This window comes from Eucyclogobius newberryi, unplaced genomic scaffold (assembly GCF_026437365.1).
Source record: "Eucyclogobius newberryi isolate DKJ021-1_F unplaced genomic scaffold, fEucNew1.0.hap1 SCAF_21, whole genome shotgun sequence".
NCBI classification, from domain to species: Eukaryota; Metazoa; Chordata; class Actinopteri; order Gobiiformes; family Gobiidae; genus Eucyclogobius; species Eucyclogobius newberryi.
In genome coordinates, this window is record NW_027315846.1 from 25,497,472 (window position 1) to 25,520,021 (window position 22,550).

Genomic DNA, 22,550 nt, shown 5'->3' on the forward strand with positions numbered 1-22,550 from the left:
ACCTAAATAATTGCAGCATATGTGATTTTGAGTCATATTTTATTCAATAGCAGTAATGAAGTGACCGGGAATCCATCCAAATTACAGGACAGAATCCACTTGAACACTCCTGGAGACTAAGAGGATTCATTTTTGCAATATGCATGATGGGCGTATGAATATTCAGAAAGGCTTATGGAAATGCATGCAGAGTTTGCAACTAAATGAAAACATTGTACAAATAAATGATACAAGTACTGATGCGTTTCCACTGATATGTAGGCCTAACGCGAGGATGAAGGAGAGCAGGCAAAGAGCAGGGGAAATGGTGAGTCCCAGCTGAGGGAGCAGCATGGTCTTATATTGTATTTGAGGTCATGTACTGTAAAATACTGTATTTTGGTCAAACTGCGTTTAAAAAAAACTAGAAATACGAGTGTGTCAGATGGATTTAGCAGACTTTTTAATTTTTTCAATATTTGACTGATACTGTTATGAAGTCTGCAATGTTGAGTACAATTTAAAAAAAAAATGTAAGTAGTAATCTTTCCAATAAGTGTAGAAAGCCACATTTTTGCACTTAAGTTAAAGTTAAATTGACTTTTTGTCCCATAATTGAACCTTAACCACGATGTTTCGGATGGATTGCAAAAATATTGTCAGAATTGGCCCTCGCTCAAACACACTTTTCACAGATTTCCTCTGCTGCGTGGAAGCCTCGCTCTCACAGTTTTCAGCACAAGCTTTTGTCCTGATAAGCATCTTTTAAAGAGTGGGCTGTGAAAGCGAACGAGGCCCGGGTGTAATATTCGGTGTAAGGCTGCGATCCAAAGAGCGATAGAGACGAGAGCGCTGCTGCCAACAGGATAAACTCCTCTGCCTGCTCTTCCCCTGCTGCTCCAGCCTCATCTGAGACGCACAACAAATACTATTCTCTTTCAGCTAAATGGAGCAACATTTAAGATCAGGGTACAAACTTGACAGGGGAGGAACACATTTCGCTAAGAAGTTGTTATGTTTGTGAAAATAATGTTTTTTGTCGATCCGATTTGCTTTTTTAAATACATTTTTATTTTGCTACAAAGAAAAAAGTGATTGCACTTTTATATTTAAGATTTGACAAAAGACTTTGACATTAATCCATCGGTTTATCATTTTACTTCCTCTTTGGACATGAGAAAGTAGCCAATAAAAAAGCTCATCTAATTTACACAACATTTATTATTTGTCAATAAATAATTGCATAACACTGCTTTTATTTTGCTATTAATTATTAATAATTAATGTTTAGTCAGAAAATGTTATGCGTAAATTAACCTTAAATGTGGGAGGGAACTTTCATCTTGTCCTCACAAACTGACTAAATATTAAGCCAATAAACAAAGTAAATCACATGCACTTAAAAAAAAACAGCACGATTCCAATTTGCAGACAGCGCAATGTAAGAGCAGAACGTCTTCAAGTTTTGCAATTCCAGCGACGTCTCAGCCACGGGGTTCGAGTGACAGGCTTAAGCGTCGAAAAGGATTTGAGCCGCAATTGTCTGGTATTAAACGGCGGAGAGCATTAAGTGTGAAGAGCTCGTGGGGATCTGGAGGCAGCTGAGAGAGCGGAGAAAGGCCATTTCAGAACATATCAATTGAGTGGAATGAGCAAAGGAGGCGAGGGCGGGAGGGAGGAGAGGAGATAAGGACGCAGAGCTGGGAGAGAGAGGAGAAGGCTTTGGGACACTGTGAAAAGAGAGACCGGGCGGTTGACTAAACTCGCAGATCTCCTTTAGCATTTAAACAAGGTGAATACATTTGTGATCATTTAGCAGAGCGCTACGGGTCCAGGGGTCTGCAACGTGAGCAACTGACGACACGCAGAAACAACACACAACAATTATACTTTTTAATCGGAAGGCTCATAAAGAATTTCACAAAAAGACATTTAGAAATGACAAGTTTGTGGCGCGGTGAGACGTGGCTAAAGCTAGAGTAATAGGAACGGGATTTGGATATTTTTAGATGCAGTATGACCTGGAAATGTAATATTTTTGATCTTGACGGGAGTGTTGCATGTTCTTAGACAGGAAACAGCTGCTGCTAACTTGAGCATAGCTTTATTTTGCTAATGTGGGCTTGACATATAAAGTCACTGAAAATAAGTCGGTTTATCACAAGATCAAGTCAGCATTTGGAAAGTGAACTTGGAGCCAGACCGCTCTGGAAGCTACACCTCGCAGGGGCACACACATACGCTTAAACAGGGCCAGTACGGTTCACTTAAAGCTTACAATGTTTTCAATCTCGTACAGTTAAACGGGAAATAACGTTTGCTAACATGCAGTATCTGTGTTTTAGTTCACATGACTTAAGAGCAAACTAAAGCTAATCACAAACTTTACATACAGATATTTCAAATTAGCCGCACCGATATTAGCAACAGGGCGCTAACAAACTGAACTTAAATTACACTATTACAAATGTTTGGAAATGCTAAGTGATCTCAACTTGGTCAGTAATTATTTGGACCACTAGCTTACACGTTTAATCCTATTCCCAAAACATTAATATTTCTGTCTTATGCAAACGTAGCCTGACTACACGCTACCGCCACGGTTTGGCTAACAAGCCCATGTCTTAAACAGTGCGTGGAGGGCCCGATGAAGCTCTCTCTTCTTTATTCTTACTGCACTCGTCTCTGCACAATGGGCTTCATCTCCACAGGACAATTAGAGGCAAACACCTCCTCAGACATGCTCCTGTCCCGAGACAACCTTTACCCTCCCCGTGTTACACCAGGCCCATGAATACTGGGCCTGGTGTAACAAAACAGCTGCATCGCCGTGGTGATGGAGCAGGGCGAGCACGCAGTTTAGGCTTGTGTTAGCAGGGTTTTAGGGATAATAGTTAGCAAAACAAAAAAGATCAGTTCTGCTACTTTTTTTTTTTTTTTTCAATGGCAGGACCAATAGTATAGTATCAATTTAAACTAAAGTCACACAGAATGCCACTAGTTGCTAAGAAATCAGTGACAGCATTTCTAAAACCAATACCAGTACTTTCCAGAAGCAATTATCAATACAATGTGCTATTTTTATTATTAAAGGGGTTCTTATTCATTAGCATCTCAACTTACCATCGAATCGAATTATGGACTTATCATTTTTTTATTTCCCTTGTGCTATCAAAATCAATATCGAGGCTTTTCTTTGGCATCATGATCGAGTTTAAAACCAATTGTATCGTGACTTCCTACTTTCATTCTTTCTACAAAAATAAATATGGTAACAGTAAGACTACTTCAGATATTATATTAACAATGCTTTCAAGTGGTATCGGTTGCAAGTATTGAGCCAATAACCAATACTTTTAACAGTGCAGGGCTTGTATAATGTATCTTATGTACTGAACAGAGGACGAGAAGCGCCGCAACTTTGTGGTTTGTTTGTCGTACAAGCAACAACTCTCCAAAATATCATTTTGCCGACGTTGACTTTGTAAAAGTGTTGACATGCTCTGGTTCTTACCTTAGGTGACCCACGGCTTTGGTGCGCACCAGCGACAGGATGATGTAGTCATTCTGCTGACCCTGGAACCTGTCCACTGTGGTCACCTGTCACACACAGACAGGGTTATTACACAACAAAACACAAACAAGCTAACCAGGCAAAACATACACGCTGCAAAGTCACTCATCAACAGCTACATATGCAAAAAACTTTAAACTTCTAACAATGGCACAACCTAAAAAACAGTTTTCCCCATTAACATATTGAGATTTTAGTTTGTAATCTCTTTCTAAACGGGGTAAATGCTGGTTTCATCTGTAAGTCAATTGAAATATGTAGCTGCATTTCCTGTTTTCAAATGTCCTTAGTGTCCATGGTGAAATTGACATTATGTTTATGCTTATTAGTCACTCAAATCAAAATCACAAGCTGAAACGTTGCAACGAGTACATTGAGAAGGCTGGAAATGACTTCAAATCCATGTGTCAGGTTGAACTACACATTTCACTAAATCCTAGTGAACATAAGGATAAGGAAGGATATTGAAGAAAAAAATATATATAAAGATTTAGATAAAAAATAGTAATGATTTGACAAATTATAATGCCTGACAACACAATGATTGTTCGAACTGTCAGGAAAATGTCTCAGATGCGACAAAACAACAAAATCCTGAATGGTCTTTCTTTCTTTTTTTCTGAACACATTACCCGCTCCACAATATGTGATCTGCTTTATGAAATCAAACTTTCTGAATCCTCAATTTGACATAGTGAGATAAAAAAGCACTTGACTTCATTGACTAAAATTGTGACATTTCTTTTAATTAAACTAAAAATGACCTAATTTTTATAAACTGAATTTCAAGTTCAAATTTACCTTCAAAAAATGTCTGTGAATGAAACGATTCACGATCATTTTTTTAGTTTTTACGATTACATTGTGGCCTAAATAGTCACAGTGATCGATTAACCATGGTGGTGACATCCCTGGCCAGCATGTTTGATGTCGTGTGGCTTATTAATGACAAAGATGGATTCCGTTTTGGAACTCTGCTCATTTTCAACTTCTTTATAAACTGGACTAATGTAAAACGCTGATAAATATTTAGCAGAAAAACACGAGCACCTGTCATAAGCAAAATATTCTGTCCAGCTTGTGTTTGTCAAATGGCTTAATGAAAACAGTTTACGAGCGAGCCACTTTCCGCCTTAACGTGTCCTTCTTTGGGAGTAGAGATGAGCCACGCTGCTGGTGTGTCTTGTTCTAGCCGTTATCGCTGCGGGCCACGCGTGCAGCCAGCGGGACTAAAGCGGCTTAGCGGGCCTTTGTGGCCCCCAGCCTCTTACCTGGGCTGCGGGGGGACGGTGGGCTCAGGTGCCAGGGCCGGGAGAAGGTAAAGAGAGGATTGTTTTGTGGGCGAGGGAGAATGAAAGAGGAGCAGTAGGGGACGTTTTTCAAAGCAAGAGGAAACTGGTGTCAGCCAATTTGCTTTGAGAGCAGAGTAATCCCGTCTCAGAGAGGAGAGGTGTTTGGAGTCACGGATGTTCTCCAAGTGAAAAGGATTTTTCTGAACTTGACAAGACGGAGGGCACAGGCACAGCACACGTCTTTTATGTGTTCTACTTACATTTATGTTTGTAATACTTGTACTTTTCCATGGTAAAACATCAAAAGCACAGAGGTCTTTTGTTTCATTCATGCATGTTTGGGTTCAGTTCATCTCCTCAAGACACAAAACAAACAATGTTCCACCATGAGTCATGAGTCCTTTTCCAGGAAGGTCAACGTTAACGCAAGAGTGTCCAATCCAGAGTGATGGTCTGCTGTGGTTTTTGAATGTCTCTTCATCTCCCATTTGCCATATATTTTATCTTGAATTACAAGATAAAATATAAATTATTATTATTTTATTAATTTAGAACAAATCTGTACTTTGCATATAAATCTAGTCTATGAACATGATGTGTCTCTTGATTAGGGAAGTGATTTCTTGAGGTAACAGAGGTCACTCAGGGACAGGACCAGTGCTCTAATGAAGCCCCGCCCCAAGCACGTCCATGTCGCCTTGGTGACCAGCTGATTGGTGCTTCAAACAGGGCTCAATGGGAAAGAAAGAGATTTTTAATGTCACAAGTGGCGAGTTTAAATGGGGGCAACTAATCCTCCAAAAAGAATCAACATAAACCCCACAAGTCGTAGTTCATTACCGATCCAGGTAATTCTCTTAAATATTAAAATACATTTCTGTCTTGGCTCCGCTGAACAGGTGCAGCCCCAGAGGCAACAATATGGCGTTTTTGTTACAGTAGCAGTGAGACGAGTCACAGAAAGCCAGGTCACAGAATGCATGAGTGGATATGTAAATATGTACAGAAACATGGTCACGAAACATTATACCATCTATGGAAGAGACTGCAGCGAGGAAGGCTTTACTCAACATGCAGTAAACACAGAACTACATATGAATATTGGTGTTAAAAAAGGAATTCATTTTTGATTTTATGGAATCGGTGCAAAAATACATGAATGCAACACAGGTCATGTAGCATAACTTTAGAACAGCAACAATAATTCTTGCTACAGCTGAATAAAAAATGTAAATGTTGCAATAAATGTCCTCTATTGAGAACTATATCCTGTGTCTCTAGTTCAGATGCTATTTCAGTCTTCTCTCAAATGAAAAGATGCAATATGTAAAAAATGAGCATTTTTAAACACCTACATCACCATGAGGGTCCAGCGTTCTAATTTCCTTTATGATAATGAGGGATCCACCCATACCCTGTGAGGTTCAGGTCACTTGAATTACATGCGGGGGTAGATCCGTATACATTACACAGACAATAAAAACACATCCGATCATATGTAACAAATCTAATCATATATCAAGAGTATGTGGTTAATCATGATTATTCAGGTCGCAAAATCATAAGAACTAAAAAATAGTGACCATTTTAGAAGCAATGAAATCTGTACTAGAATACCTAAATGTAAAGTGCTTTTAATGTGCCTGTTTTTGTCAAAAATAATGTGTCCTCCTCTCATCCCCATCTCACACTCAGCTGTCCTGTCTAATAAAAAGGTAATGTATTAGAATATTAAAGATTCCTTTTTTGCGTTGGAATGTCCATAATTGCAAATAACTATTATGCTTCATGACATTCCTTCTCACAATAATCGTAACTAAAATTTGATATTCCGAGTTACAAAGAAAACAAGAAAGTGCCAGCGCTGATCAAAAAAAGAAAAACGCATGAAACCATAAAAAGAGCCCCCGATTAAAACGTTACAGTTATCATTGAAAAGAATGACAGATAAAAATTAAGGTAATCTTATTTAGCAAACAAATAAAGATGATAAAGATGTTTGAAAGCGCTTGGTTTTGCATCTTTGGAACAGGTACTTCTTCACAGATTAGACAGTACAGGGACTCAGGATGCAGGGAATGCTCAGGATGTATCTTTACTGGACCATTTTACACTTTGGGAAAGCAGATTTGTGTTTTTGATAGACCATGCCTGCCCCTGGATCAGCAGCTCACAGGTTCGAACCTCAAAGGAGACACTAGGTACTAATACTACAACGAGTCTAGAGGAAAAACAAGCTTTGTAAAACATAATTCTTCCGTTCTGACTCTCAATCCACAAGCTAATCACAGTGACGTCCCTTCAGAGCCTAATTAACCTCCTCTCTCTGAAGTTCTGTGGCTGCTGCTGACATTTGCCGCTTTTCAGATTGTGTCAAACTCCAAACCGAGACACTGCCCTTTCAGTTCCCTTCCCATCTTTTCTTCTCCACCTCTTTCCCCCCGTCCCTTTTCTCTCCTTCCCTGTCCCCCCCGTCACTGTTTAAACATGCACACTGACTGGGATCATCAGCTCACTCGGAGAGGCTTTTATGGTTACACTTTACGGGACATTTAACAAGAGGCTGTGGGCTTACTGTCACATCAGCCCTGTACGTCGTGATTAACAGGCGGGCGACGTGCAAAATACTGAGACAATAGTGAGAAGTAATATAAGCAACAGGTTATTAATGGTACAGTGGTGATTACTTACAGACAAAACATGTGGTGGCGTGTTATTTTGGAAGATGTAATGCTAATAATTCAGTAAGTTTTGGTTTGTTTACGTCGGAATCTGGCGCTTTAAAACATTTTGGTACATGCTGCTGTTTAAGGTGAAAAGCGCAGTCTGAGATCGCACATGCAGGACAATTTATAATGGTTAGACACGCTTTTTAAACTTAAACTGTTAACTAAAGGCTAAGAAAACGACAACTGCTAAACACAAGCAAGATACATTTGTTATAAAAGGTGACTGGAGCACTGGAATGACCGGGATAACTCGGGTAACGATGTATTGACGTTGTATGACATGGAGAGCACTCACTGGAGAAGGAGGGCACCACCTCGTGACATCAGCGGGTGGAAGAAACGAGCATTTTTGAGGGATGTCATGAGCCATAATATACATTTTGTGTCATGTCTTTCACTGCCAGCCCAATTCTCACAAGACATCCCCCACAGTCCAACAGAAAACTTCAGCTACAGTTTAAAAGTTCACATGTTCGCTCGATTTTCTCTGATAAATATTTTTGGTCAGTGATTCTTTCCCTTTTTAAGTATTTGAAGACCCGTAGCAAGTGGGACTTTCTTGGCAAATAAAAAAGGTCAATAAAGAGCTACAAAACATTACGATTTAACTAGTACTCCTGATTATTGACACCATGTGAAATCCAGAGAAATCATCAATAAATTTAACCAAAACGTTACTTACCATCCGTGAGTATTTGAAAGCTTTATGATATCAAACTTTCTGAATGATAATTGAGGAGGAATGTGATGCTATAGAGTTTAAATGACTACGTTTTGCTTCTAAAATTCTCACATTTATTTATTCATTTATTGTTCTTTTAATTATATTTTGACCTGAATTACTGAGATTATCATGAACAGACATTTTTAGCTGAATATGTGAGGTTAAAAGAACAGACATGAATGAAATAAAACTTGAGAAAAGTAGCCCTGTAAAGTCTTTGGTCAGTGAGACAGATGCTCGTACCTTGCTGGGCTGTCCGAAGTAAGGGTTGTTTCCGCAGCGCTGGTTGATGACGTCTCTGATCAGGTGCTTCTGTCCGTTGTACGTGGTCAGGATGCTGATGCGGTCAGCGGGATAGCCCAGCAGACGCATGTACATGAAGAGGGCCACGGAGTACTCTGCCTCCGCCAGGTTCTAGACACAGGAACGGAACAAAGCAGGGATTAGTCAGGCTTAAAGGACTCGGAATATTAACTAGGATTTCAGACGTGTAGACCTGTTTGTATGAATTAAATGCATTTTTTACTTACAGTATGTACAGTTCCTTATTTTGCTTAGTTTATTATGGACGATATACTCGATATTCTAGTATCGTTACATCCATTATTCGATAGATATCCCGCCTGTGGCTCATATGTCAAGTCCATATGTGTTTAGCATAATTCACCCTTTTTTATTTTTGCTTTGAGAAAAAAAATATTGATTTAACCTTGATTTAAAAGGTTTTCACATTTTACATTTCAGGCAAAGCAATGAATTGCCATGACAAGATAAAGGACAAATCTTTGCGTGGCCTTTAAACATGTTCTTAAGTACCTTTAATTGGCATTCCTTCTTTAAACGAAGTCTATAAAAGCTCACATATTTCGTAAGTTGAGTGTTTAGGGGAGATAAACCTAGCTTGCCCAGAGAAATCTAGAACATTTGTTTCGTGAGTCTCAGAAGGAGAGGACTCAGGACTCGGGACTCAAACAGCGTGAATGAAGCTCAATTCAACTCTTGGTATGTTTTTGATGAAGCGAATATGTCAGAACACTTTATTGTTTATGTTTGTTTATTGATTATGCGTGTCTTTTAAACATTGTTCTGAATTCAGGTTGCATTCCTCGGTTTACCAAATGCCTCTGCACGCATTTGAAAGCGCATAGCTGGCCGTGTCCTTCACGAGGGGACTGGGGGGAACAAAAGCGCTCACAACATCTGCATTATTTATCCACTTTCAATTAGCGCTGCGCCACACTCCTGCTTCACTGAGAATATGTGCGGCCGCTTCATCAGGACCGGCTTTAGCTGCAGAAGCCTACGTTCTAGCTGCGCACGGTCGGACATTAACATTAGTGTTTGTAACCACACACGCACTGAGGGGGAGAAAAAGTTGTGGGTTTGCCGAATGTCTCTACAATCTCTCTCTCTTTGTTTCAGGCTACAACTGTCCTGTACGCTAATTTTCTGTCTTTGACTTTATTTAGCGTTTATCTCGTGAAATGCTACCTGGACATTGTAGACACTGTCTTTCTGTTCGTTCATTGGCTGCTGCAAAGTGTTTATAGCAGTTACCGTGAATTATACCTGGATATTCTTTCAGATCGGTGTTAAAAGTTTACTAAATTGATGTTTTGAATATGTAGAATGACAAAATGGTTTGGAATTGCCTTCATAATGGTATAAACCCCCAAAACACAATCCATATTGGTCAGGCCCTTACAATTCATCTATTCTATTATGATGACAGACGCTGTAGTAGTAAAAAATAAATATAGTAGTAAAAAATAGTATAAAAAGAAAACCTCAAGCTAAAAATTTATATATATATATATAAAATATATAAATATATATATATAAAATATATATATATATAAATATATATAAATATATATAAATATATATATATATATATATATATAAATATATATATATATATATAAATATATATATATATATATATAAAATATATATATATATATATATATATATATATATATATATAAATATATATATATATATAAATATATATAAATATATATATATAAATAAATATATATATATATATATATATATCAAGTTGGTCAAGTTGGTCACGTTTAGGTTAATTATTCCTCTTTTTGCTCACAGAATCAATTATTTCAAAATGTTTCTGAAATATTTCAGGTTTTACTGATTATTTTTACTTTTCCCACTTGATTTTAACAAGACGACCTCCTGGATTGTATGTTTTTGCTCCACCGTGGGACTGTGACGAAACATGGAAGGCCAATTCTGTGACTATAAAAATGAAATTACACCACTTAAACCAAATTTAAGAGTCAGAATTAAGACTCAAGACTGAGTTGCCAGTTTAAGGGTTTGCAGAGTCACAAAAATAACTTCTCAACCATTAAAGTGGCGGACCGAGAGCAGTTTTATGGATTACCGCGATTTCAGAAGCGTCGTAAACAGTGAAAAAAACAAACATCAAATCACATGCAAACTATCTATATCTGGAGTGCTTTGAAGTGCTGCCCACCTCATATCCATATTTCCTCATATTTATATTTGCTCCCATGTCCCCCCGACATAGAAAACTCTGTTACCATAACAACAAGGTCAGACTCTGCTGGTCTTGAACACAGGGGGGAAAGCTTTGAAGAGGGGCACGATGAGAAAACACAGTTTGAGTAAATGGTCACGTTCAGCAGTTAGCATTGATTTTAAATACTGACCACTTAAGTGTATAATTCCGCTAATTATATATTATTAACAATAGTGTACATTTAAAAAAGGGGTTTTGGGGATTTATTCCTGCTGTAAGGTTATAGTTTCCGTTACGTAATTATCGTTTACAGTGATATTTTCTGTAGTGATATCTCGTAGTTCAAAAACGTGCATGAGTATAATGTACTTTGCAGGTTTGCATCGCGGCGTAATGACAGCAGAAGTCAGACTGTCTGTCCGGCGGGAACAGACCCTACAGGCGCCGGCCGGCTTCAACTGCTCTTCCAGTGACCAATTTACCAGCGCTGGTTGTTCTGGATGTCTGTTTGTTTGTGTGTGTGCGTGTGGGAGAGAGCGAGTCAGTCCCTGAAAATGGCCCCTGGCGAGCGCAGAGGAGCTCCATGTGACATGCAGGGCGCGTGCTGTGGGTTTAAGGACAATACCTCTCTGTGTGGGTCATCTGCTTTCATTATGGCGGCTTTGGAATTGAACTCTGACATAGGAGCTTACCCTCCTTTACTGAGTAGGAGTAAAGGAGGGTAAGCTCTATAAAGGACTTCTGTGAGATGAGTTGAAATAGCTTCATGTTCTTTTTTGAATGATGTAGACGGCCAGTAAAAATAAACAAAGGGGCGTGAGGTTGTGGAACAGTAGGCGCTTTTGCATATCAGTACCAAGAACGATGTCACTATAACCCAGTCCCTATTTAGTCAGGTTCACACAGCGACAGTGGCTGGAAGCGTCTGACTGGCTTTACCATTAGCATCTCATAGTGTGACTCATTTACATATTTCATAGATTAAGAATCCTTCATCCCATTTCTTTTAAGAACTGTCACTCTGCAGATTAAACTGTGATGCACAAAAAGCTAGAAAAAACAATGAAATGAACAAAAACATACACATTTTCAGACTTATTCTGTGTCTTGTTTCAGTGTTGTACATGTGCTTGGGTCACCAAATGTTCCTGGTCTGACTGGAAACAGCAGTCTAGACAAGCCTACAGGCCAAGAAATCCTTAAAAGAAACAAAAACATCACATACTGGACAGTAAAAGAGAAAGACGCCTATACCACTGTCCCTGGTGCTGAAGGATATCAGAGCAGTGTCTTGTCTAAATGGCCGTCTCCGCCTGAAACACTATCTGCCACAGAGGACACAGCTCAGAGCAGACACTGGTGCGGTCTGTGGACTGAGAGCAGTTATGAATATCTCATGTGAACTGCAGGATAAACCATGACCATTTAAAAATGAATGAACTACACCACAAAATCTAGTTGGTGTGAAATGGAAGCTGCTACAAGTGTGAGTAGGAGAGGAGGGACATAAATTCAAGTAGCAAAGCCATAAATGCCACAGTGTGTACAACTGGACTATATCTAAACGGCTCTGGGATATGTACCACAGGATATATCTGCACTGCAATAATAAACCTCCAGTTAACAACTTGGTGATAACTCGAAATGGATACATTTTCAGGGACTCCGGCTGCATTATTAAATCCTCTCTGAAATGATTGGTTCAGAGCTCGGTTGGTAAAGACACAGACCCAGTAAACTGACGGTCATCAAGTATTGCAAGCTGTCTTTCTGTCATGGGGCAAAACATCTTAGGCAATATATCTTCTGAGTACATAAATTAAATTAAATGATTGCAGGAGTGGATTGGCACTGTATAAGTGCACAGTACCGGCCCGGCCCACTTAAGTGATCAAGAGAGGACCCTGCGAGGTCTTTGTGTTCTCTCTTGTCATTATCATTAGAAAACAAGATGGAAAAAACAGATACAAACAGAAAAAAATAATGACGATGGTAACTTATTTGTTAAACCAACGGAGATTGCAAAACACGTTTAAATGTACCCTGAGACACACTACGTCATTCAAGAACGTCCCAAGTAAACTGGTCAGGGCCAGCTGAAACGTGGCTATGGAGAGCCAGCCCTCCCTGCTTTCTGTTTGAATGCAGGAGGGAGGGTCTGGGACAGTCCAATCTCAGCCATTTCCCATGTTCACAAACTGACCTGGTAGAAGTAGGGGTTGGGCTCGGATTCGCCCACTCCGTTGAAGTCCTCCACGTTGATGAGCTGGAAGTCAAAGCTCAGGCCGGGGTTGGGCACCTGGAACTCGGGCAGCTGCTGCACGTGGGGCAGGTTCCCCAGCTGTTTGTAGCGCCAGTTGTACAGGTTACACAAGCTGAAAGTGGAGACAAATGTGAGCACATGTGAGCACAAAAGCTGCAAAACACCTCGACACCTTGTTTGATCCCTCCAGCGGTCTTCATGTCATCCTTGGGACATGTGGCTTCTGATGACCAGTTTTATGTGGCTTTTTCATACTCTTTTGTAAATTGTCTAATGTGTGAAAAATGTAATGTTTAATCTGCATGTTATTTTGTATTGTCCGCACTGTCGCTACAGGTCCTCTCCTATTACTGAATGGGTGATTATCTTTCAGCTGCAACACGGTATTTAAACCCAACTGATGCAGTGAGTGGCTTCTATTTTCTGAAACAACAACGTGGAAAGACAAATCCTGTGGTCATAGAAAAAAGATGTCAGTGTGTTTGAGAAGTGTCAAATCATTGGCATCGAGCAGAGAAAACAGGAGTAAAAAAAAAAAGAAAGGAGAACCAGTGTGCAATGGTCACTCTCTCACCCCAGTAATACAAGATCTGTGTGAGAAATAAAATGGATGGAAATAAATATTTTAATATTGCAGAAGCTTATTGAAGCTCAGCCACAGTGAATGTGGAAGGCGGTCCTACCAAATATTTTTTTCTGTGGCGACTTGAGTAATTTTCAATTGACCTACCTAGATCAATAATGGTTGAATAGTCATTGAATTAAAAGGTAACCGGATTTTTATCACCTTAAAAACGTGATGGAACCAGTCGATTTTAAACTCTGCAGGATTCAAAATGTACTGCTCACTTAAATGATGCATTCTGAGCATCATAATTGTTCTATAATTGTTTCACAGACCAAATAAACTCTAGCTAACATCAGGATCAGCCCCTTTAAAGAGGCGTGACTTTTCAAACGTTGAAATGGTCCGTGTGCAAAGTGAGGACTGACCTGGCGCGTGCTCGTCCCTGTGCGTCCAGATCCACCGTGGGCACCCCCAGGCGGACGAAGCGCGTGAACAGCGACTGCTCCATGTTGGAGTACTTCTGGAAGGCCATGTTCTTGATGACGGGGGGCAGCTGGTGGTGATCCCCGATCATGATCCAGCGCTTCAGTCTGCTAAAGCCGTCCTCTGGGTTCTGACGGTCAAAGACATCATGGTCCATGTTATGTGTGGACAGTTTGCTTCAGTCTTAACTGACTCATAACTACATTTTGGTATTTTATCATTTAAACAATATATTTTGCCAACATGTATTCATGGATCTGAAGTAACTTGGCACACTGGTTTGTGCTGCCATTTTGAGGACAGAAGCCACTCTGGCGTCTGCTGCAGCGCTATGGGTTTTACCAACAAGTCTCAAAAGAAAGGACTATCTTCTATAACCAAAACCATGTTTGTGACTAGAAGTGGATTAGCACCATCAGGAGACTTTGATTTACACTTAAAACTACAGTGTTAATCATGAGGTTTTGCTAATAAACATTATTAGCTGACTTGTAGACCTATTTCCTACAGCCCAGATGTTATATTTTAGGATCACACAAGTACAGAGAGTGGCTGTGGACCAGGAAGCTTGGATGTAAATGTACACAAAAGCCCCTTTTCATTGTCAGAGAGACGCAATACTTTATTTAGCATTTACTAACAGCAGAGCTAGGCAACATGTGATGTCTTCAAAATGGAGACGATGACATACAAGTCCTGTAACTTAAACCAATGAAGATATACAATTTGTCATTTTTAAATCATATGAACGCTAAATATAATAATATTATTCAACTGCATGATTGTTCATCTCATCTTTTACCTATGAAATTATGTATTTATTATTTCAATGTTAAGTTATTGAGTTACTGAAAATGTAAGCCAAATTTACATTTGAATGTTACATTTCATTTCCTGGTAAACAGAAAATGTCACTTAGTACTGTTCCACTTATTTTGACAAAACAAACAAATGAAAAGTGTCCGACTGAAACCAGGCCTGCTCAGAGACATTACCTGTAACAATAGAGGGATGAAGGTCTCGATTTCCAGAATCTGGGCCGCTTCCTCCATTAGGATGTTGTCGTACTAAAAACAGAATGCGGTACATTCGCTTAGAACATGGATATATTTCCAATGACTTTCTGATGAAACCTCCAGTTGACAGATTTAGTAGTGAGAGTACCTTGAAGCCCAGCTCCACCAGGTCGTGGCGTTTGAGTGCTGCGTGGGTACACGTCATGGCGATGATCTTTGCCTCCTTCACCAGAAGATACTTGGAACGGTCCAGTCCACTTCTGAGCAGCTCGAAGGCTCTGAACTCCTGAAGAGGGGAGAACGGCAACACTCACAGAATTAAAATCATTTGGCAATTTATGAGCCTATATTTTTATCCCTAAAATATATATTTGTTGAGCATTTTCAATTTTTTTCTAATTATTTTTTCCATCTTTTAGAGTATCTCTTTATTGATTCATGTTTGCCACACCCTTACCCTTTTAGACACAAATGTGTCTAAAAAAGCGCACATGACCACACACTTCATGTTACATGTCAATAACAGTGAGAGGACATTTCTTCCCTGAATAATTGTAACGCAAAAATGTAATATAGTGATATCTCAAACTCAAACATGCAGATGCAGCTATGCAGTTGCAATGATGATCATTTGAAACGAGTCTGGTGATTATTTATGGATGTGAAACAGCATGAGAGCTCTGGTAGCGTGCGGTGACTTTTCTGGAATGGCAAGCAGACTTGGGGTGTTCAATATTTAGTGGATAACAAAAGGGGAAAAAAAATAAAATCGAATATTCAAGGGGGGCTTTGAACTCCTCCTGTGTAAAGGACAAAGGACATTGGCGTTCTATGTTGTTAAATGATTGCCTGCATTTTTAACTAAAGTCTAATCATTATAAACATGAACAGAACCTTAGCTACAAAGACTTAATTCAACATCCTTGATTCCAACAGGTTTATTCAGCGTGATTTGAGCTCAGATCCAAGGGTTTGAGGCTGTGTGGTCTTCAGAACGCATGTGCTGACCTCTAAAAGAAGCTGCTGTCCGCTCTGGTTCTAAAAGCTCATGTTAGAGAGCGGAGCATGAACGGGCCTCTGAACACGGCCACAGACTGAGCAACTGTGGGAGAAGAAGAATCAAGCTTCATGTGCAGTAATGCCCCGTGGCCTGTAGTGGTCACTAAAATACACAGTGAGTTCAGCCAAGCTTCAGCAGAAGAAGTGACGGGAAAACAGGCTTTTTTGGATATATTTTAGAATAATTCATATGTAGTTGTGACACAAGCTAATTTTAGATTAGCGTGCACAAGGCCCTGACCACACGCCACTGGAGAGCTCCATATCTCTACCTATGATGTCACAGAGTGTACTTACAAAACAGGATTCATCAAACAAGCGTGAATGAAGCTGAAAACAACTCCAGGAATGATTTGATGGGGCAATAATGTTAGAACATAGCTAAAAGCTTGGAAAAGGATCACTGTTGTATGGAAATTGCTACAGAGCGTCGAACCCTTTCATAAATATTGAAATTAGAGTTTGGTTTGCAGGCCAACACTTAACTCACTGCACCTCGCCGCTCTCCTAAACCAGGACCAAGCTAGATTAAGATTAGGACCAATATGATTTAATTTGTTTTTATTTCACAGACATGTAGACAAAATGGCAGACATTGTATATTAGTTTTTGTTTAGTTTTAGTCCACAAAGTTAACCCTGACCAGAAAAGTCTATGAAACAAATAGATTTACATTGCCAGTACCATTGGAAATCCCATGGAACATTACTGGTATTTTATTATTTTTTTATTTTTTTACAGCACAGTCGTCTGAAAATAGCCCGTTTACCCGTATTCCCCTCCCCATGTCCAGTCTCAGGATTTTATTGGTCAGTGATCCACACCCTTTCATCTCTCCACAGCCTCACAGCGATGTAAGAAATCTGTGCTAAAGTGCTTTGAGCCGGGCTTATCGAGCAAAGGACAGTCTGGTGGTTTTCTGTCTCTGCTGCTGGCACACAAGAGCCAGCTCCCAAAAGAGAAGGCGATAACGGTTTGGGATTGTCCAGTATAGATTTTTTTTCGTCAGACTGTAGAGCTCGCCATACATCTTGGGATTTTCAGTTACCGTCATCGTGTTATTTGCAGCGAACCCAATTAGACATTGTTACAACCGAGACGTTATTTCTCCCAGTGTTGTTGGGATCTGCAGCAGTTTGTCATGAGCCAATCTAGATAACGAACCCAAATTAAGCCAATAGAATGATAGTTTTGTAATCATTTGATCAGTTCCAGTCCATGTTAAAGAGGCTTAAAACGTTCCTCTTTTAAATTGCTTATGGTCAGGCCAGTTAGAACAGAAATAACCTACAGTTTCATAGCTACACTGGCCTAGGAGCAACTATGCTGGGGGAAGTATGGCAGCTTGAGCACTATCCTCTTCTTCTGACTACTTTTACTATCAAAAATATTTAATATTCAATTTCAACTGTGTTGTTGTTCATTGCAGTTCACATGTTTTTCTCCTTGTTCCACTCCTCTCAAGGAGTGCTACTGTTTCAGACACTGCTGATGCTGACCTGTGGATCCAGATGCCCCTCCACTGCCTACAGGAACTCTACTCTAGATGAACAGCTCTTCATCTGCCTAGATGAACTGTCTTGCTGGATGAATCACCCTCTGAGCGGGTCCAGCTCCACTGTTTATCTGCAAATTGAAGCGCATTCGCCTGTCCATCCTTGTGAGTCGGATCTTTCCTTCACTGTGGAACTCCTAGAGGTTTCTACTTTTTCCCAAAGGGTTTTGTAGTTTTTCCTCGCTGAGAAAGTGGGTTTAAGGACAGTGGAGCTGTGTTTAATCTGTTTTTCCACTGTCGCCCTTCGAGGCAGCTGTTGTTGTGATTTCGGACACTAAAAAAATAAACTGAATTGAAATATTGTGACACCAGCAGTGACCCAGCAATTTATTTTGTTGATTCACACTCTTTTGTTTTTGCTTATGCGTTTCTATGGACATTTTGGACTGCTGCTATAAAAATACTTTTAGACATTCAATCCCGAGTTCTAGACAAATAGTTCCAACTGTGGCTGATTTCTGACATGTGCCTATATCAGTATCAACATCTAAAACCTATGACAATTGTTTCAAAGTTTTTAAGAAGTAAAATTCACAAATGGCCAGAGTTCTTTTATGGTGCTCTCAAATTCAAGCAGGGTGCAGGCCAGTTGAGTTGGCCCTGTGACAAGTTGGCCACTGTCCAGGGTGTACCCCGCCTAAGGCCCGAAGTCACTGGGATAGGCTCCAGTCACCCGAGACCCCGAAAGGGAACAAGCGGTAGAAAATGGATGGATGGAAAATTCACAAATGACTTAGTATGAATGGATAATAAATCAGGGCTAAATTACGGAACAGTGATATTGGGAGATGTTTTTTAATCATAACAAAGCACTACAAATTAAAATATTATTTAATTGTCGGCCACAACAGGAAGTCAAATAACAGATTTCGGACAATTGGTACGTTTTACTTCTAAAATATTAAACAGATGTAAACAAACAGATTTAACAAATGTATTTTAACCTGGAAATGACTCAGACATATAGCCACCTCTTCTGTATTGGCTTTGCTCTTCTATTTCCATTATAATTCCCTCACGTAAGGATCACAAAACCTGGAAGATGAATCCAAGATGGCGCATTGGTTTCAACGCCCTGATTTCTTCTGCATTCACATCAACACAGAATAGCCCCCCCATGTATCGAAATGTTCACAGTTCTGACTGATCAGCGCGATCGCGGCTAGAGCAGACATAGTGTGGGCTGAGAGCGCGGCTAGGCTAATAAAGCACCATATGTAACCTTTAATGGCTGATATCGATGTCATTCTTACTAACTAACAACAGATTTAATTCAAAGGGTGAGAGTGTGACTTTACCCTCTACTTCCTGATTAACAGTAGAGCTGTACAATTTTGAAATATTGAATCTCTAATTGCGACTACAATTAGTTTTTTGAGATTTATGTTTTAATAAGGATTCTGCTTAAAGTTCACATTTTAAACATGCCAAGGAGAAATGACAAAAAGACCGAAAAGGGCATATGAACTGAACTGACAAACTACTGTCTCTACTGTAGTTTGTAGAGCTCTAAACTACACGGTAAGCACTTGAAAAAGATTGTGCTTCAAAAACCTGCGCCAATTGAGTCAAATTGCGATTTCGATTTGATTGCGATTAATCTTGCGGCCCTAATTCATAGATGAGAATCCTTTGTGCGGGCTTCTTCTCAGAAGTGCTGCTGACACTTCACTTCAGATACTTATCCAATCCATCACAGAGCTTTGTTACCATCCATCTCTGTCAAAGCAGCCTTCAAAACACCGGCCTCAGCAGCGAAAATAGAGCTCAGCAACTACAGACATATTGACATAGAGTTTTCTGTTTTTTTTTAAGACGAACTAGAAATGGTGTGACACTTTTACACCAACACGAGCAATAACTCTGTCCTTATTGAGCCACTAATGTATATTTCCACCCGACAAACAAAATATAACAGAATTATGCATTATTAGTAGGGTAAGGGCAAAAAAAATTACTCAAAATCTTCAGAATTTTTGACACAGGTCAGACCTTATTAAAAATGTGCCCACAGCAGTGCATCTTGACGGACAGGGCAGACAGAAGTAGTCCTGGGCAGCTCTGGGGTGTATAAATATTTGATATGTTACTATTTTAAAATTAATATTAACCAATCACACCATGAATTATTGAAGTGGTCTATTTTTAACCCCAGAGGCTCCAGAAAGGTGGGAGGCTGAAATGGAGATGGTGAGGGCAGAGGACACACGAATGGTCAGGAAGAAGAAAAGAGCAAACAGGAGGAGGAGGAGGGACGGTGGAAGGGGAGGAGAAGCCCACAAGGCATTCTGGGCCTATCCTCTCCATAGATCAAATCAAATATCTGGATAGGGTACTGCTAGCTTAAAGCTGTCGTGAGTTGCCCCAGTGGCCATCTATTGGAACTGCAGCGAAAACATCCTCAGCATCCGTGAAAGCATTTTCCCCACAGATAAAAACAAACCTCTCAGGTTCAGCTGATAGAGACCTGCAGCTTTAACAAAGGTCGGATTGTTTGGCGATTTCTGCTCAACCAGCTCAAAACTCAGCTTTATCTAAAAGCTTTCAACTCCCACTAACCTCTCTCCTCCCAATTTGTTTTGTCTGTCCTTTGTTTGTACTTGTTGTTTTTATCATAATGTAAAGCATCAGATAAAACTGAAAACTTATTGTTTCCAGGTCTTTAAATCTTTAGCTTTGGCTCACTCTGCTTCGCTCTAGCTGCTCTTGCTCTGATTGGTCAGATCAATCACATGGTAAACGAGTCCAGGCCACACAGCTACCGGATGTAGCTAGCTGCTCAAGGCTAAAGTGGTAACATGCGGTAGAGAACACGCCCCCTTGACTTGAATGGACGGATCTTACTCCCTGGGGCTTGCGCTCTGCACTAAAACATGGCCGACTGTAAACATAATGTTCTGCACATCATTCTGACACTAAAACAAAAATAATTGAATAGGCAAGGCAAGGCAAGTTTATTTGTAGAGCACATTTCATACACAAGGCAATTCAAAGTGCTTCACAGCAGGAAAAATGCATTCAAATCACAAAGAAATTACAGAAACAGAAATACAATAAAATTAACTAAATTAAAAATTATCAATCCAACTGATTTTCTAAACTAATAAAATCACAAACAAAAGAGAAGAGTGCAAAGAAAAAATCCTTTCAGTCATATGCGCAGCTAAACAAAACTGTTTTTAGCTTAGATTTGAACATTGTCAGAGTTGAAGCCTGTCTCACATCTTCAGGAAGACTGTTCCAGATTTTAGCTGCATAAAACTGAAATGCAGATTCCCCATGTTTTGTCCTGACTCTGGGCACCAGCAGGAGGCCGGTCCCTGAGGTCCTCAGAGTCCGAGATGGTTCATATGGCACTAACATATCCAAGATGTACTTTGGTGCTAGGCCATGGAGAGACTTGTACACAAGCAGAGCTGCTTTAAAGTCTATTCTCTGAGCCACAGGAGCCAGTGCAGAGACCTGAGAACAGGACTAATGTGCTCATACTTCCTGGTTCTGGTCAGGACCCGAGCAGCAGCGTTCTGGATGTACTGCAGCTGTTTTACAACTCGTTTGGAGAGACCAGTGAGCAGGCCGTTACAGTAGTCTAATCTACTGGAGACAAACGCATGGATAAGTCTCTCTAAATCTGGTTTTGACACTATATTTTTGATTTTGGCAATGTTTTTTAGATGGTAAAAAGCTGCTGATGTTATTGATTTGACGTGGCTATTAAAGTTCAAGTCTGAGTCCATTATTACCCCCAGATTTCTAATTTGGTTTGTAGGTTTTAGAGCGAGACTCTGGAGGTGACCGCTAACACTTTCTCTTTGTTTCTGTGGGCCATAAACGATTATTTCAGTCTTGTCTGAGTTCAGCTGGAGAAAGTTGTTTTGCATCCACAAACTGATCTGTTGGATGCAGTGACAGAGTGAATCCACTGGTCCATAGTCACCTGCCGACAGTGAAACATAGATCTGAGTGTCGTCTGCATAATTGTGATAGGACACATTTTCACTGCGTATCAACTGACCCAACGGCAGCATGTAGAGGTTGAACAGAAGGGGACCCAGGACTGACCCTTGGGGCACTCCACAGGTCAGGGTCATGTGGTCTGAGACACAGCTACCAATTTCAACAAAGTACTTCCTGTCTTCCAGATAGGACCTTAACCAGTTTAGGGCAGTGCCAATGATGCCCACCCAGTCCTCTAGTCTCTGTAAGAGGATCCCATGATCGACAGTGTCATATATAAATAAATAGGATTAAAGGCATTTAGATAACAGACTGATAATTCATCCTAATTTCCAAAAAAGCATATGGAAAAAATGAATTACTAAAAAACTTTAGATCTAAGGTGCACTGAGAGAGGACAATTGGACGGGGTTTCAACTGATGATACTGGTGATATCAAAGTCCTTATCATGGCAGCAGAGACTCATTAAAGACTCTGAACAACGAAAATATCTGAACAACATCTGTATACATGACAAACGTACATGAACGTATGCATGAAATGTGAAACTTGTATACATCCACATTTGTTCTAGCTGTGCATATTTCTTAAATGCCGCAAATATATATTTTCATAACTTAAAGGTTGAATGGACGATTTTTTTGGGCCAAATATGAGTCATTTCCTCGTGGCGTGGACTGCCGATTAGTCCTGCCACGTATCAATTATAGAACTCACCTACTGCTCACCTGCAGCCTCGTTCTGGCTCGTCCCCATGAGAGCAACACGTTTCCGCGTGTCTAAGCGCATTGATCTATCATAACATAGTTCCCTCAGTGTACGGGACAAAATTAGGACGGAT

The 22,550-nt window shown here is 40.0% G+C and overlaps 1 protein-coding gene across 2 annotated transcripts in view; it reads right to left on the reverse strand.

Moving 5' to 3' along the window:
* Nucleotides 1-22,550, reverse strand: part of aqr (aquarius intron-binding spliceosomal factor) — an 88,212-nt gene that overhangs the window by 13,752 nt on the left and 51,910 nt on the right. For both annotated transcript variants that reach the window (XM_072457197.1, XM_072457196.1), the window contains exons 28-33: nt 15,286-15,423; nt 15,117-15,188; nt 14,064-14,251; nt 13,011-13,182; nt 8,542-8,712; nt 3,494-3,579 (exon numbers count right to left, since the gene is read on the reverse strand). In XM_072457197.1, coding sequence (XP_072313298.1) covers nt 3,494-3,579; nt 8,542-8,712; nt 13,011-13,182; nt 14,064-14,251; nt 15,117-15,188; nt 15,286-15,423 — 827 coding nt within the window. The remainder of the gene's footprint in view (nt 1-3,493; nt 3,580-8,541; nt 8,713-13,010; nt 13,183-14,063; nt 14,252-15,116; nt 15,189-15,285; nt 15,424-22,550) is intronic.